Source organism: Vombatus ursinus, unplaced genomic scaffold (genome assembly GCF_900497805.2).
Source record: "Vombatus ursinus unplaced genomic scaffold, bare-nosed wombat genome assembly UNPS02005459.1, whole genome shotgun sequence".
Lineage (NCBI taxonomy): Eukaryota > Metazoa > Chordata > Mammalia > Diprotodontia > Vombatidae > Vombatus > Vombatus ursinus.
Genome location: NW_020945237.1, coordinates 574,073 through 590,944, shown reverse-complemented (window position 1 = coordinate 590,944; position 16,872 = coordinate 574,073). Strand labels below are relative to the sequence as shown.

Here is a 16,872-nt window from a genome sequence, read left to right as displayed (position 1 = left end):
TTTGGAATTGTTATTAAAATAGCTTTCTTTATGAGAGCTGAAGGACTGCAACATGGAGCAAGATTTAAGAGAAAAGCATCCACATATCACTTTCAGGATCTGGATTCCTTCTTGTAGAAAGGTTTAGGCTTCTTGTCTTGAATACAAGATACTTTTCTAGTTAACCACTCCCTTCTCTGTTATTTTATTTTTTTTTTTTTTGGTGAGGGCAGTTGGGGTGAAGTGACTTGCCCAAAGTCACACAGCTAGTGAGTGTTATGTGTCTGAGGCCGGATTTGAACTCAGGTCCTTCTGAGTCCAGGGCTGGTACTCTATCCACTGTACCACCTAGCTGCTCCCCCCCCCCCCCTTTTCTTGACTTAGTAATGCTTAAGCAAAAGTCTTTATTGACTTTGTCAAATAACTTTAGAAGAAAATGTTCCTGTCTTGCCAGATATGTGCCCTGGAACTTCCATGAACCCCTTCCTGGAATGTATCAGTTCTCTGGCGATCATGATTTGGAGTATTTCTTACAGCTTGCTGATGAGATTGGACTGCTAGTTATACTGAGGCCAGGACCTTACATCTGTGCAGAGTGGGACATGGTGAGTGATTCCTGAAGGTGGTTTCTGTCCTTTGGTGCTGAATTGCATATGTAGTTGTGTGTTTTCTTTTGCAACATGGCCAATATGGAAATATCTTTTGCATGACTTCGCATATGTAATCTACATCAAATTTCTTGCCTTCCCAAAGAGTGGGGAGGAGAAGTGGGAGGGAGGAATTCAAAACTTTAAAATATGAATGTTAAAAATTTTTTTACATGTCATTGGGAAGTATTTAACAAAAATAAATAAAAATATATTAAATGAATGACATGTTTACTCTTGCCTGGCATAAGTTAAGCTTCCTTTCAGCAAATGGATGGATGCCTGTGTTGAAGATAGAATGAGGAAGGGAAACTGGGAAAAGTGGATTGATTTCTTATTATACTTCCCTTCATTTAAATTGCTGGCAAACCTAATAAGAAATGGCCCCTTATTTCTAACAGTTTAGGCCATTAAAATTTCCTAGCAGTTCTGGGAGGGTGGATATTACAGGTATGATTGTCCCCATTTTTACAGATGAGGAAACTGAGGTCCAGAGAATGTTAAGTGACTTGCCCAGTGTCACACAACCAATATGTGTCAGAATAGGAATTTGAAACTGAAGTCTTTCCTATCCTAAGCTCAGGACACTATGCACTTTCCCCTGCTGCCTCTTAATAAACAGTTTAAAAATTATCCTAGAAAAGCACATGTATTCATAAGAGGTTATCTCAATGAAAAAAGTCTTACTCTAAGAAAGTCTTTCTATTATTTTAATTTTACAAAATGGTATTAAAATGGTTCTTCCTCAAGATACATAATGCATTAAGACACATTATTTAGGTATTGTGTGTCTTAATGTTCATAAAAGAACGGTAAGAGGAAGCCGAACTCTTATCTTGGCCCTGGAAAACAGCTAATGAAACACAGCTTTCTCTTCCCTCCTTGCTAGAGGGGTGGAGGACTCACACTTTTGGTTGTTTTGACTTAGCTATTTATCTTTGTTTCTAGGGAAACATCAGTGCTTGGGGTTGTAGGGGTAGGAAGAGGGGTCATAGCCATAAATGACTGATTTTAAAAACAAAAACTATCAATACATCTTTTTAAAAAAATAATTCTCTTTTTCTCCTCCCACCCTAGGGTGGCTTACCTGCTTGGCTGTTAGAGAAAAAATCTATTGTTCTCCGTTCTTCTGATGTTGGTGAGTTGCTACCATTTGATAAACAGGTTTGTTGATAGCCAAAAGAAAAAAAAAGTAATTTCAAATGTTTTGACAGAGCACGTTAGCATGCATCTATTTAGAAGCTTAGTAAATTTGAAAAGTTAGTTATAACCAGGCTCTAAATTCTCCCTGGATAAGGGCCTCTTCATGTTTTTCTGTGTGTCATAGAACCCTTTGGTGATTTGGTGAAGCCTATAGACCCCTTCTGAGAGTAATGTGTTTAAATGCATACAATAAAAACATAAGATTACAAGGAAACCAACTGTATTCAGATACAGTACTCTCAAAACAAGCCTTTAGATCCCAGTTTAAGAAACCCAGCTCTAGATAAAGTATAGAATAAGTTTCACCAAAGATGATAGTTATCTACAACATTTGGCCAGATGCCGATAAGGAAACTCCCTCCTATTGGCAGAGGGCATCTGTGATACTCAGAGGACCCCACGGTCAGTACCTCTCAGTGGTGAGGTGTGAACCCCTGTCTTCCTGACCTCAGGGCTGTGCCAGCTTTCTCTCTGCTACAGATTGTGCCACCTTGCCTATCTGGCGTTTACATTTACCAGTTACTCTTATCATGGAGCTAATAGAGTCTCTTTCTCTCTCTCTCTTTCTCTGTCTTGTGTCTCTCTCCCTCCCTTTCCCCCTCCCCCTCTCCACTCCATCTTTCTCTCCCCCTCCCCCCTCCCATCTCTCTCTCCCCTTCCCCCTCCTACTCCTTCTCTCCCTTTCCCCCCTCCTTTCCTCTCCCCTTTTCCTCTCTTTCCCTCTTTCCTTTCTCATTCTTTGTCTTTCTCTTCCTCTGTCTTTTCTGTTTCTTATTTTCTCTCTCCCTTTGTCCTCTCTCTCTCTCTCTCCCTCCCCCTCCCACTTTCTCTCCCTTTCCCTCCCTCTGTCCTTTCTTTCTTTGTCTCTGTCCTTTCTCTCATTCTCTCTCTCCCTCTGTCCTTTCTGTCTCTCCCTTTCTCTTCCTCTCCTGTCTTTTTCTGTCTCTGTGTCTGTCTCTGTCCTTTTGTCTCTCATTCTCTCTCCCTCTGTCCTTTCTCTCTGTTTGTCTCTCTCTGACTGTCCTCTGTCCCCAAATGCCTACTTCATTAAGAGAGAGTGCCTTTCTTTGGCATTGGCAAGATCAGGCTAATGAAGTCAATGGTGGATACTTAGGTAGTGTTGATTTCTGGGGTGGTTCCTGTTCCTTTGACCACTCTCAGCATAATACTTGAGCCCATGATGCTGTTCGTGTTCATTCCACCCGACTGGTGGTGGTTATATTGGTGTGCAGAATAACCGGTGATCAATTCTTATGAGCCATTTAGCTGCTTTTTCATCCTCAAAGGCTCAAATTCCTGATCGATAATGACTTTGGTTTACAAAGCTCTTTCGCATGTTATCCTGTTTGCTCCCCACAACAGCCTTGGGACATATGCTATTCATATCTCATTTTATAGATGAGGAGGTTGAGGATGAGAAAACGTAAGTGACTTGCCCAGAGGTCCATATATGTCTGAGGTGGTATTTGAACTCAGGTCTTCCTGACTCTAAGTCCAACATTCTATTCATCATACCACCTAGTTATCTCTCTATATTGTATACACACCCCACACCCACACCCATATATATATATACACACACAGTATACACATAGACACACACACACACATAGAAACACACACACACACATATATACACACACACACACACATACACATATGTATATACACATACATATACAGTGTATGTACATAGAGACATACATATATGCAGGGGTGTGCTGGAGCCAGCTCGTACTGGCTCATAAGAACTGATTGTTAAATTTTTGGTGTTAGCATTTACATTTTAAGCTTCAGAAATTATCAAATGGTCCAATTCGGGGCTTGATTTATTGTTTTGTTTATTTTGTCTAGACTTAAGAAAGTGATGGAGAAAATGTCAATAAGGCAGATTAAACATAAAAGTGTGTCCTGTCTACTTTTTTCCCCCTTCATTGGAGAGCTGATTGTTAAACATCTACTAGCACATTTCTGCTATATGTATATATGCACATATATGGTGGGTGGGGAAAGAGAGAGATAGAGAGAGCGAGACAAAGGGAGAAAGGGAGAGGAGGGAGAGAGAGAGAGAGGGAATATTAATTGGACCTTAATGGGGATATGGGGAGATAAGCAGGACAAGAGAGGGGACTTAACATGTACCTACTTCGTAGGATAAAGTTAAGCTTTTGTTGAATGACATTGCTATTTCTGGGGACATGATTTAATGGTGGTATATTAAAAATCCCCCAAATAACCAAGCTCTATTATAACACACTTCTGGTCCTGCTCCAGGACATTGCAGTGACCCTGTGTTCCTTTCTTATTTCATGTTTTCTTGATTTTTTTTCTTTCATCTTCTCACTCCCCAGTAATAATCCCCCAACCCCAGCCCACATGAGACCTTCTCCACCTCTGTAACAAAGAAGGAACATTAAACAGAACCCTCCACTGTGACTCTGAACCCTGTAAACCCCTGCCCAAGGGGATGAGCTCTGGCAGATGTTACCTAGATGTGGAAAGGCTTGGGAGGAGGGGCCCCGTGGTGGACTCTGTGTCTGTCTCCTTCATCACCAGATTGGCCACAATTTCATTGAAAAGATCTTGTGTTATGAATTTAACAGACATGAGCAGTTATGAACATGTTAGGATACAAAGAACAGAAAAGAAGATAATATATGAAATGATGAAATTCTATTTCACACATTGTGGTTTTTACAAAAAAAATTAAAATGGTTGTAACAAAACTGCTCTGCATGTCTGTGTCCCCTTTCTGAACTTCCTACTACTCTTTCCTGTTTGTTAATATCTTCTTGTCGATCTTTTTCCTTTCTTTCCCTTCTCTCCTCTCTTCTCCTTTCTTCTCTCTTCTCCTCTCCTTCCTTCACCTCTCTTTTTCTTCTCTTTTTGCATCACAATCGCTACTCATCATCTCTCAAGCCAAACACTTAGCTTGAAAATCTCTAAGTTCTAGTAGATTCTAGTGGATCTAGTACAGAAGGGGTAATGAGTTTTTAAGCCGTAGCAACTCTGGAATTGTCTAAATTGTAGAGGATTTCATTTTTTTTCTTTAGCAGCTAGGTGGCGCTATAGTGTCTAGAGTGCTAGCCCTGGAATCAGGAAGACCCATGTTCCTGAGTTCAAATCTGGCATCAGATAATTATTAGCTGTGTGACCCTGGGCAAGTCACTTAACTCTGTTTGCTTCATTTTCCTCATCTGTAAAATGAGCCAGAGAAGGAGATTATCCTTCGCGTTCCACTATCTTTGCCAAGAAAACCCCGAATGGGGTCATAGAGAATTAAACATGACTAAACATTTTTTTGTGATAAGATTTTGGAAACACAGGTGGTGAGCTGTATGTTTCTTCTTCCTTTTGCCTCTCAGATTACCTTAAAGCAGTGGATAACTGGTTGGGGATTCTTCTGCCCAAGATGAAGCCTTACCTCTATCAAAATGGAGGGCCAATTATAACAGTCCAGGTAAGGAGTCAGGAGGGCTCTAGCCCTACTCCCACCTCCAAATGCTTTCTTTCAAGGAACTTCCGAGGGATTATGTGATGATGTCCACTTGTGACTGCTTTCAGAACAAAGTGCTGTCTTGCGTCATCATTCTGTTTTAGCTTTTTCTTATTGAATAGATGCAGTTTAGAACAAAACAAAATACTTCTTTTGTTATGTTTCATTATCATTTAGAAAAATACCGTGGCATAGTGGATAGAGAGTCCTGAACCTGGAGCGAGGAAGGCCTGAGTTCAGATTCTTTCCCTGATGCTTGTTAAATGAATGACCCTTCTCTGAGCCTCCATTTCCCCATCTGTAAATGGGGGTAAAAGTATAACATCTCCCTCACAAGGTTGTTGTGAAACTCCAAGGGGACAGTGCATGTAAAGTACCATAATGATTATTATTGCTCTCTGAAGGCAGTATCAGATTGTTTACAGCTTGTTGTAATAATAATCTTAATCATTATAGAAGTGCTTTGCATACATCATGACCCTCACAGCAATCTTGTGAGGGAAATACTGTGGTTAAATTATTACCCCATTTTGTGGATGAGGAAATGGAAATTCAGAAAAAGTTAAGTGACTCGTCCGAGGTTTAAGGGTGGGATTTGAACTTGGGCCTTCCTGACTCCGAGTGTGATACTCTGCCCACCATACCACACAGCTCCTGCTATATAGTTCATTTAGTCTCTCTGGTGCTGTTTCTTCATCCTCAAAGAGATTGGACTGAATCATCTCTGAGATCCATCCAAGATTCTGTGTAACAGGCAAAGAAAGTAGAAATGGACAGGTGTTTTTTTTTTCTTTCTTTTTTCCCTCCTAGGCTTTTAGGATTTAGAGCTAGCATTTTACAGAGGAGGAAACTGAGTCCCAAAAGTTAAATGACTTGCCCAAGGTCTTGCAGTGAGCTTTGGAAGCAGAATTTAAACCAAAATGCTCTGATTGTAGAGCCAACTATTCTTTCAATTTATTACACTTTGTCTCATCCTCTTTTCTATTTCTTGATTTCCTTCTTATCGCTTCTTTATTTTTCCTTACCCTCTTCTATTTTTTTGGGGGGGGGTTAGGCAATGGGGTTAAGTGACTTGCCCAGGGTCACACAGCTAGTGAGTGTTATGTGTCTGAGGCCAGATTTGAACTCAGGTCCTCCTGAATCCAGGGCCGGTGCTCTATCCACTGCGCCAACTAGCTGCCCTCCTTATCTGTTTTCTGTAAAATCCTTGCTTCTTCTGGGAGGGTATCTGATAAATGGTATCAGTGATAAGGATGGATCAGACGCTACTGTACATTAAAAATATCCCAGACTGGATTTCAGAATGACAGCCCATTAATATTGCTGTGGGCAAGGTATTCTTCCTTAGAACCTTCTCCCCATCTTCCCTTCAGTATCTCTCATACCCTCTTACTTTCTCTCATAGTCTGGCTTCCTTTATCTGTCCTTTTTCTTTAGCCCTCGTTTCTCCCTAAATCACTTTCGGTTTCTCCCCACAGCTTCTCCACCACATTGCTATTGAAACCTCTAAGTGATCTAAGTCATTATGAGCTCTACAGAATCTGATAGAGGCTTTAGGCCTCTCCTAGAAATTTCCTCCAGTATTTATTCATCCCCAGCAGATTTAGGGTGATAGGTAGCTCCCTCATCAGAGGAGGCCCGAGGCTATCAGATTTGATGAGGGAGATTTTGGGGGAGGATGAAGGGGATATTCCTGGTGTACTGGATGATAGCAGATGGCTGATTCCTATCTTAGACTTTCATAAGTCTGGTAGCCCATTCAGATCAGGAGACTGAGAAGGACCACACTGAGAGTTCAGGGCGTAAATTGTCTGGGAGTCCAAAGTCCTTGTGATTAGCCTGGTGATTATGGACTGTCTTTCATGGCAGAGCCCAACCAGAATTGAGTCAGATCAGAAAAATCAACCCAGTAGTATAAGGTAAATATTTGGCCCACTGACTCTGTGGGTTGTCTTGTCAATTACATGGGAAGCAATCATGACTGAGCTAAATTTACGGGAATTTCACCTCTATTCCTCTTTGGAGTTGTTGTCTACATCATCATCATTGTTATTATTTTGTAAAGTCTTGCTGGTCAGTGATTACTAAGTCAGTAAACATTTATTAAATGCTTTCTTTGTGCCAGCCACTGTGCTAAGTTCTGGGGATATAAAAAAAAGGTAAAAGATAGTTCTTGCCCTCAGGGAGCTCACAGTCTAATAGAGGAGACAAGAAGCAAACATATGTACAAGCAAGCTATCTACAGGATAAAAATTTTAAAAAGAGAAGGCACTAGAATTAAGGGAGGTTGGGAAAGACTTCCTGTCGAAGATGGGATTTTAGTTGGGCCTTAAAGGAAGCCAGGGAAGTCAAGTAGGTGGAGATGAAGAAGGAGAACATTCCAGGAATGGGGGACAGTCAGAGAAAAATGCCCAGAGCTGAGAAGAGCATCTTGTTCAGGGAATAGCCAGGAGGCCAGTGTCCCTGGACCAAAGAGTGTAAGATGACTGGAAAGGTGGGGGAGGGGGGTAGATCATGAAGAGTTTTGAATGACAAACAAAGGATTTTGTATTTGATCCTGGAGATGATAGGGAACCACTGGGATTTATCGAATTGGGGTTGGTGTGTGTGACACGATTGCATCTGTGATTTAGGAAAATCACTTTGGCAGCTGAATGGAGGCAGGCAGACTCACCCCCAGGCTCTTGCAGTAATCTAAGCCTGAGGCCCATGAGGTCCTGCGCTGGAGTGGTGGCAGTGACAGAGGAGAGAAGGGTGCGTATTTAAGAGATTTTGCACCGTATTGGATGTGGTGGAGAATGCGAGAGAAGTACATGATGGATAACACCAAGATTCTTATTCTAGATTCTTGAGGGACTGGGAATGAAGTTACCTTCAACAGGAGTAGGGAAGAAAGGAGAGGGGGAGGATTTCAGAGAAAAGAGAATCAGTTCCATTTTGGACATGTTGGTTTTAAGATATCTGCTGGACCTGCAGTATGAGATACCTGAAAGACAGCTGGAAATGTGAGATTGAAGGTCAGCAGACAGGTTAGGGCAAGATAGGTAAATTGAAGAATCGTCAATGTAGGGTTGGTAATTAAACCCCTGGGAGCTGATGAGATTATCAGATGAAGAGATTTAGAAGGAGAAGAGAAGAGGGGCCAAGACAGAACCGTGGGGGATGCCTATAGTTAGGGGTGGAAGAGGCGTCTGGGTGAGGATTGAGCAAAGGCAGCTGAGAAGGAGTGGTGTGATAGGTAGGAGAATGAAGAGAAAGCAGTGTCCTGAGAACAAGAAGAGAAGAAACTATCAAGGAGGAGAGAGTGATTAATGGTGTCAAAGGCTGCAGTGAGGTCAGGGAACATGAAGACGGGGATAAGGCCATTGGATTCGGCACCTGAGTAACTTTGGAGAGAGTGGTTTCCTTGGATCCATGAAGTCAGAAACTGGATTGTTAGGGGTTAAGGAGAGTGAGAAGAGAGTGGAGACATCAGTTAGAAGATGGCCATCTGGAGGAATTTAGTTACAAAGAGCAGATGAGATAGAGGATAGTAGTTAGCAGGGATGAAAGGATCAAGTGAGTCTTTTCAGGATGGAGGAGGCATGGGCATGTTTGTAGACAGAAGGAAGTGAGAGGGAGAAATTGCAAATAAGTGAAAAAATGGGAATGATGGAAGCAGTATTGTTGGAGGATGGAATGGGATTGATTGAGCAGATAGAGGACTTAGCTTTGGTAAGGCCACCTCATCATGTGAGACGGGTGAAAGAGGAGACAGTGGCAGAAGGCACCTATGTGACAGGAGATGAGGGAAAAGGGAGAAGAGGGAGTTCATAACTAATAACCTCATTTTTTTTGGTAAAATATGAGTCAAGGTTCTGAGCTGAGAGAGTGGAGGTAGAGGGAGCCATGTGAGATTTGAGGAGGGATGAGAAGATTTGGAAGAGCTGCTCAGAACAGTTACATGACTTTATCCATCTTCATTCAGCAACACAATTAAGGTTGTTGGCAGATTAACCAAACTGCAGCCCCCTTGTGGTGATTCAGTAGCCAGTTGGTCATATCAGTCCTTCCATAGTCCAGTGTCTCTTTCTAAACCTCAACTTGTATCCGTATTAAGACTTTATAATTTACTTAGATGCTGGCAAAGTGTTTGGCATCTCTCAGGCTCTTCTCGTAAACAAGATGGAGACATGTGGGCTAGTCGATAAATAGTTTAGTTAGGTGAAGTAGGAACCAGCGGAATGGTGGCTAGATCCAAAGGGTAGTCATGAGTGATTCATTGGCCCCTTCGGAAGTCTACAGTGGAGTATCCCAGAAGTCTATGCTTGGCCCTGTAATGTATGACATTTTAATAAGTATCTTAGAAGAAGGCATAGATGTTGTGATTATTAAAATTGCTGATGACCCAGAACTGGGAGGAATAGATGAATGATGCTGAATGATGGAATCAGGATCCAAAAGGATGCTGATGAGCTAGAACGTTGGACCAAATATAGTAAATTATTATTGAATAGGGCTGACTTTAAAGTCTTGCACTTGAGTTAAAAAAATTTCTGTGTGCAAGATGGGGGAGATATGTCTAGGGAGTAGTTCTTTTGCAAAAATCTGGGTCTTGCTGTGAACTTGCAGTGAACTGTAAGCTTAATATGAATCAACAGAGTGATATAGCAATCAAAGCTTATTCAATGTTTTATTAATTTTTAATAAATATATGATAATATAAACATATATAAATAATATAAAATTACACAATATAATTAATTATAATTAAAATAAATAATATAATATAAAAATAGACATTTATTATAATATACATTTGGCATATAATATGCATTATCTAAACTTTATTGCGTCCTTCCTATTGAAAAAAAAATTAAACATTTACGAGTGTTAATGGTCAGGTAAAACAAATTCCTCCATTGATCATATTTACAAATTTATGTCTTATTCTGCACTCAAGATCATCATTTTCCCATCATTCAGTGGGTAGCGTAATTCATCATTGGTCCAATCATGCATAATTGGTCATCAACAGAGGGATGGTGGCCAGGACTACGGAACTGACAGTCCTGCTGTGGTCTGCCCTGGTCAGACTACTTCTGTGGTGTTGAGGTTAGTTCTTGGATCGGTATTTTAGAAAGAGTATTATTTAGCTAGAGAACATCCAGGGAAAAGCAATCAGGATGGAGAAGGACCTCATGTTCATGCTGTATGAGGGTTGCCTGAAGTTACTAGGGATGTTTAAACTGGAAGAGAGAAGACGTGGGGTGGACATGATGGCTGTCTTCAGGTGTTTGAAGACTTACAATGGGAAGAATGAGCCTCCCAATATTCCTTTTATATATTTTCTTCCCCCATTAAAATGTCAGCTCCTTGAGGACAGGAATTGTATCTTTGCTTCTGTTTGCATTCCCAGCACTTATCACTATCAGCACCTAATAAATGTTCGTTGATTGGACTTTGAATTATTTTGTTTGGCCCTAGAGAGCAGAAGTAGAAACAGTGAGTAGAAGTTGCCAAGAGGCCATTTTAGTTTTGATGTTAGGAAAAATTTCTAAACTCCAGAATTACGCAACATTGGAATGGACTTGCAGGGGAAAATATGGCTTCCCTCTCATTGAAAGCCTTTGGACAAAGACTGATTGACTTCTGGTTAGGTCCTTTAGGTTGTGGAGGGAATTCTTGCTGTGCTATAGGTTAGATGAGTTGGCCTCCTTTCAGTTCTTGAGATTCTGAAGAAATGAAGGACTGCCAAGATAGATCATTTCATCTGACCTGAAGGTACCAAGTTTTAAGAGATGGTAACCCTCTTTTTGTTTATAGTTCTGAAAGTAAGCAGTGTTGGAAGACTTTATGATTTAGTCCTATAGTTATAAGTTGGACTTAAACTTCATCAAAATCATTGTTGCTGGGTCTTGATATCCCACTTTTACTGTGTGTGTGTGCGTGTTTTACTCCATTAATTTTATCTTAATTTTGTCTTCCTACCTCTCTTGTGGTGTCGTTCATTACTTCTTTCACCCCCGCTTTTTTTCTAACTTTCCCTACCTCATGACCATCCCCCTTCTTTAACTAGCCATAGGAGAGAACCAAAGCATATTTTTCAAAATTATTTGTTATAATCTATTAAGTAGAATTTTATGTCATCTCTTCCTAATCTGAAAAGCAGGCAAGTGTAGAATATTTTATATTTTCTTTTAAAAAGAAAAGACTTACCCACTTAAGAAACCCTCCCACCTGTTTAAAATTTTTTTTTTTGACAAATTAATTTTGGCAGATTCTCCAGTGAGAGTATGCCCTCTCCTTGCTACAATATATCAAGGGTTCTTTAACAGCATTTTTGTGTGTCAGTGGACAACCTCTTTGGGAGTCTGGTAAAGCTTATAATAGATCCCTTTTTAGAAGAATGTTTTTAAATGAATGAAATAGAATACATGTGATTACAAAGGAAACCAATTATTTTAAAATAGCTTTGAAGATATTTTTTAAAATTGATGAGCCTCAGATTTTAAGAAATCCCCTCTTTAGAGACATCAGTGATAAGTGAGTTCATAGATAGGAACAGAGATAGCCAAACAAGTGTTAATGATGGACTGAAAGAAAAGTCACCAAGCTAATGCCATCCTGTCTTTCTGGGTTTCAGATATCTTCTTTTTTTAGATCAGAAGATGTGTTTGAGAAAGTCCCATAACTTTTTGAAAAGTTGTATTTCATGTGGCAGCTTTTGTATTCTTAGAAGTGTTGAAATAACAAAATATGAAAGTATTTGCTCAAGGGCTCATTTCTCTAGGAAACTGACTACTTATGAAACTTTTTGGGACTTAAGATGCAAGAAAAGAGAAGGTAATTAAAAAAAAATCAGTATTTAGTTGACTCTCAGGTTTTGAGGAACTTAGACACAAATAGAATCCATTAATATGACGATTAATGTGGCAGTGCATCCATGCCTGTGCAACTTGAACAACCGTTATCTACTTCCTGTCCAAAGTCTACCTTAGGAAGTCCACCCAGCCTGCCGTGGGCCTTCTTCTAGATCAGGGGTTTCCAACTGTTTTTGCTTCCCTTGGCTTTCCAGTGATACCTGTCCGTACTGTCTATCTTATATGAAAGGAAATAAATTCTAAAGGTTACCATGCATATGCACATAAGAAATTAGAGATTACTTTTTCATTAGAAAAAACTTTATTCAGATGAATACATTATTTTTTTTAGCAGCATAAAGTTATTAAATGTTAATTTTTTCACTAACACTGCCAATTTTAGAATGTTTCAAAAGGTTGATATAGTTATTTGCCAAATATTTATTCCCCCTACTCTTGGAGTGGGGAGTTTGCATATTCCAAGCCCGAGTTCCCTTAATATTTCTGGATATCAACGGAAACATAGGCTGTCCATTGTTTATCCCTCACAGTGTGGCTTGAAATGCCTGGACCGAGATGTTGAATTTCCAGAGGGTCATGATAGCTTTTCTCTTTTCATGTAATTCACAGGTTGAAAATGAGTACGGAAGCTACTTTAGTTGTGATTATAACTACCTTCGTTTTCTTCTCAACCTTTTCCACCAACACCTTGGGAAAGATGTGGTACTCTTCACCACCGATGGGGCCTCTGAAAAGTACTTGCAGTGTGGCTCTCTGCAAGGTCTTTATGCCACGGTAGACTTTGGAACAGGTGAGTGGCCCATGTTAGCAAGCAGGACAATCTGAACCAGGGGTGCTGGGGTGTTTTGGCTTTTCCCCATGTGGACAGCTACTTCCTGTTTGCTTTTTTAGAGGCACAGCATAACATAACTTCTCATTCATCTTTGCAAGAAAGAGCTGATAGAATAATAAACAATGTGTTATCTTCCTACAGTGTTTTAGGATTTACAAAGTGCTTTCACGTAAATCACCTTAGTTAAAGACTAGAGTGCTGGATCTGGAGTCAGGAAGACCTGAGTTCAAATGTGCCCACAGATATTAACTAGCTGTGTGACCCTGGGCAAGTCACTTCACCCTGTTTACCTCAGTTTCCTCATCTGTCAATGAGCTGGAGAAGGAAATGGCAAAGCACTCCAGTATTTTTGCCAAGAAAACCCCAAATGGCATCATGAAGAGTCAGACAGGACTGAAAAAGACAGGAACAAAGCTAGTGTTTATTTGATGCCTGTTGTGTACCAGGCACTAAATTAAGTGCTGTACAGATTTTATCATCTCATTTGATTCTCAAAACAAACCTTGGAAGTATATATTCCCATTTTGCAGTTGAGGAAACTAAGGCAAATGGGCTTAAGTATCTTGCCCATAGTCACGTGGCTAGTAAGTGTCTGAGACCAGATTTAAACTCAAGTCTCCATGTCCAGTGCTCTGTCCACTCACTATACCATCTAGCAAGCTTCAAATACTTTCTATGTGACCCTGGGCAAGTTACATCACCTTTGTCTACCTCAGTTTCCTCAACTGTAAAATGAGAACAATGATAGCATCTACCTCCCAGGTTGTTGTGAGGATCAGATGGACTGATATCTGTACATCTGGAATAAGGTAACAGATGAAATGAGATAGTAGATGTAAAGGGTTTTGCAAACCTTGAAAGCTATATAAATGTTATTGATGATGGTGACGATGATGGCACCCTTGATTTGCCTCTCCTCCTCCCAAACTAAGACTAGTAGGCCCCTCACAGCATCGTCTCCTTTTCCCCAGCCATTCTGGGCATGTGGTGTGAATATTTTTACGCTAAATGTCAGTCAACAAGCAAGCTGGAGACAAAAGATAAAAATAAAAGCAGCTCCACCCGCAAGGAATTTATTTTCTATCAGAGAAGCAACGTGAATACATAAAAGTACACCTGATATATATATCAGGTGAAAATAAGGCAGTTTCCTGGGAGCTAGAAAGAGTAGCAAGCTGAGGGATTGGACTTAACCTTCTCCAGAAGGGGGAGTTTAGTTAAGTCAGCTTTGAAGGAGGCCAGGGATGCTGCGGCTGACATAAGCAGAAAGTTACCAGACTCCTCCGGTTGACCTTAGTCATCAGATCGTCAGCTCTTTGAGTTGACTGACGTCATTTGGTACTACCTCTGTCATCTGTCACAATGTCTGGTCCTTGCTTTGAAAGACATTCTGTTGAGTGACCGATGAATGCCCTATCAGTTATGGATGCTTCTGAAAGCAAAGCTATATAGGTGGGAGTGTCCCCACAGCGGAATTTATAGGACAGTTACTGGCTGTCAGTGACATGGTCTTCATTTCATTTATAAATCTTTGTGTTCATGTTACAAAAAATATATATACATATATAGATAACACACACACACACACACACACACACACATAAATGTATTTTTCTTGTCTCAAAAAGATGTCCCAAAGAGTATCCTGAGATTTCACATTGAAAGCCACATTGAATATGTTTGCTTTTTTTGAGGTTATATATTAATTTGATCTTTAAGCATTATCTTATTATAAAAAATACTTAGAGAATTTGTTTAGATCGTGAATCCCCACAGCTAGTCAGTTGCATAGGAAGTGGTAATGCTGATTTCCTCCCCACTCTAGGAGATACCTCGTTCCACTTACAAGGAAAGTGCAAGTCCTTTCTGCTGGCAGGGATGATTGGCCTCTCCTGTTAAAGGTGGACAGCACTACCTTTTTACAGCATCCTTCTCTGTAGAGTCAAAGGATGTTTCAGGGGAAGCAGAAATGGATTTGAGGGTGTGGCATGGTCAATTACAAAGTATGCTAGAAACAGAAGTTGGTTCCCAGAAGCATAGAAGATCAGAGATTGTAGGATCATTGATTTCCAGCTGGAAGGGGCCTTAGAGATGGTCACATCTTTCCACTTGCCCTGTCTTTATCCTTCCTCAAGTCACTTAATCTCTGTAAGTCTTGTATTCCTCATCTATACAATGAAGGGGCTAGATGTAGAGGCCTATAAGGTCCCTGCCACCTCTAACATTATAAATAATCCTCTAGTCCTGGCTCTAGCATTAGAACATAACCCCTGCTTTCAACAGGCCTACAGTCTGGTTGGGTGGGCAGGACAGATGAACATGAAGAATATATAGTAGGATAGGGACTGGACCACAGGGAGGTCTCCAATGAAGAAATGCCCCCTCTCAACCAGTACAGGTGGGTACCTTCTCTCTAAGTAAGAGTCTTAGTGTCGCCCCATAGCACTGAAGATTCGTGACTTGCCCAGGGTCACGAAATCAATATGAGTCAAAAGCAGGCCTTGAACTCAGGTCTTCCCAGCTCCTTGGTCAGTTCTGTATCCATGATGCTATACTTCTGTATAATAATAATAATAATTGTCAAACATTTATGTAGCAATTTAAAGCTTGCAAAGCACTTTGTGTATGTGTATGCATGTTTGTTTATTTTTGTATTGTACGTGTATAATATTAACATAAAGTAACATATAAATATAATACACAATATTTTATATACACATTATATACACACATATGTGTACATATACATACATATAATAATGGCATTATATATATTATAGAATAATTTTATATATTATAAAACATTATATAACATCATATTGTTATATAATATATATTATATATACATGTATAACATTATATATTATATATTGGATAACATACTGTATTATAAATTATTGATATAATACAATGTAAATTAATATAAAATTATATATAAATTATTTATATATATGAAGTAATTTGATACTCATACCAACTCTGTGAAGTAGGTTCTATTATTATTCCCATTTTGAGGTGAAGAAACTGAGAAAAGTTAAGTGACTTGCCCAGGTCACACAGAAGGATTTGAACTTGGGTCTTGGAGGACAAAGCCAGTGACCTTTGTTTGTGCTACCTAGTTGCTTATATTAAGGTCCAGGTAGATTATAGGTATCACAGGAGTCAAGGCAAAGTTGCTTTCAGCTCTGGAGTCTTCCAGGAAGAGAAGAAATAAATGCAAAGGATTTGCTATCAAAGTCCAAAATAAAGGGGGCCTGTTTATGCCTTGGGCGATCAGGGAAAGTTTCATGGACAAACTGCATGATTTCAATTGAATGCAATTCTTTATACATTTATTAAGTGCCTACTGTGTGCCAGGCATCGCACCTTGAAGGACAGATTGGCTATTTGGATCGATGTAGACAGGGCATCTGGAGTGGTGCTGGGGAGACCCTCAATGTCCTAATTCTTTTGACATTCTTTTTTTTTCTAATTCCTCATGAATGCCCATGATATCTCTTTTTAATCTGCTTTATTTTTAATCTCCTACATGCAGGTAGCAACGTTACAAACAGCTTTCTGATCCAGAGGAAGATTGAGCCCAGAGGACCCTTGGTAAACTTTGTTAGTTTCTTTCATATTAGTGCAGGATGGGCCCCAAACATAATGATTGTTGTAAGGTCAATGAAATATGTATGACAAAGAATCACAGAATTTTAACCTTTAAGAGGTTGTTCAGTCCAACCCATACATACCTACTCAAAAATCTACTCAACATCTTCCCTAACTCTCTAGCCTTCACCAAAAAAAAAAAATGTCCATAAAGCCTAATCCCTTGTGGCTCTAACATTCTTCCGCCCAACATACCTGTTT

General features: G+C 39.9%; 1 protein-coding gene across 2 annotated transcripts in view; it reads left to right on the top strand.

Annotated features, from left to right (window-relative positions):
• GLB1 (galactosidase beta 1) overlaps positions 1 to 16,872 on the top strand; it is an 82,720-nt gene that overhangs the window by 24,336 nt on the left and 41,512 nt on the right. For both annotated transcript variants that reach the window (XM_027847821.1, XM_027847822.1), the window contains exons 3-7: positions 434 to 584; positions 1,704 to 1,764; positions 5,195 to 5,289; positions 12,798 to 12,978; positions 16,556 to 16,614. In XM_027847821.1, coding sequence (XP_027703622.1) covers positions 434 to 584; positions 1,704 to 1,764; positions 5,195 to 5,289; positions 12,798 to 12,978; positions 16,556 to 16,614 — 547 coding nt within the window. The remainder of the gene's footprint in view (positions 1 to 433; positions 585 to 1,703; positions 1,765 to 5,194; positions 5,290 to 12,797; positions 12,979 to 16,555; positions 16,615 to 16,872) is intronic.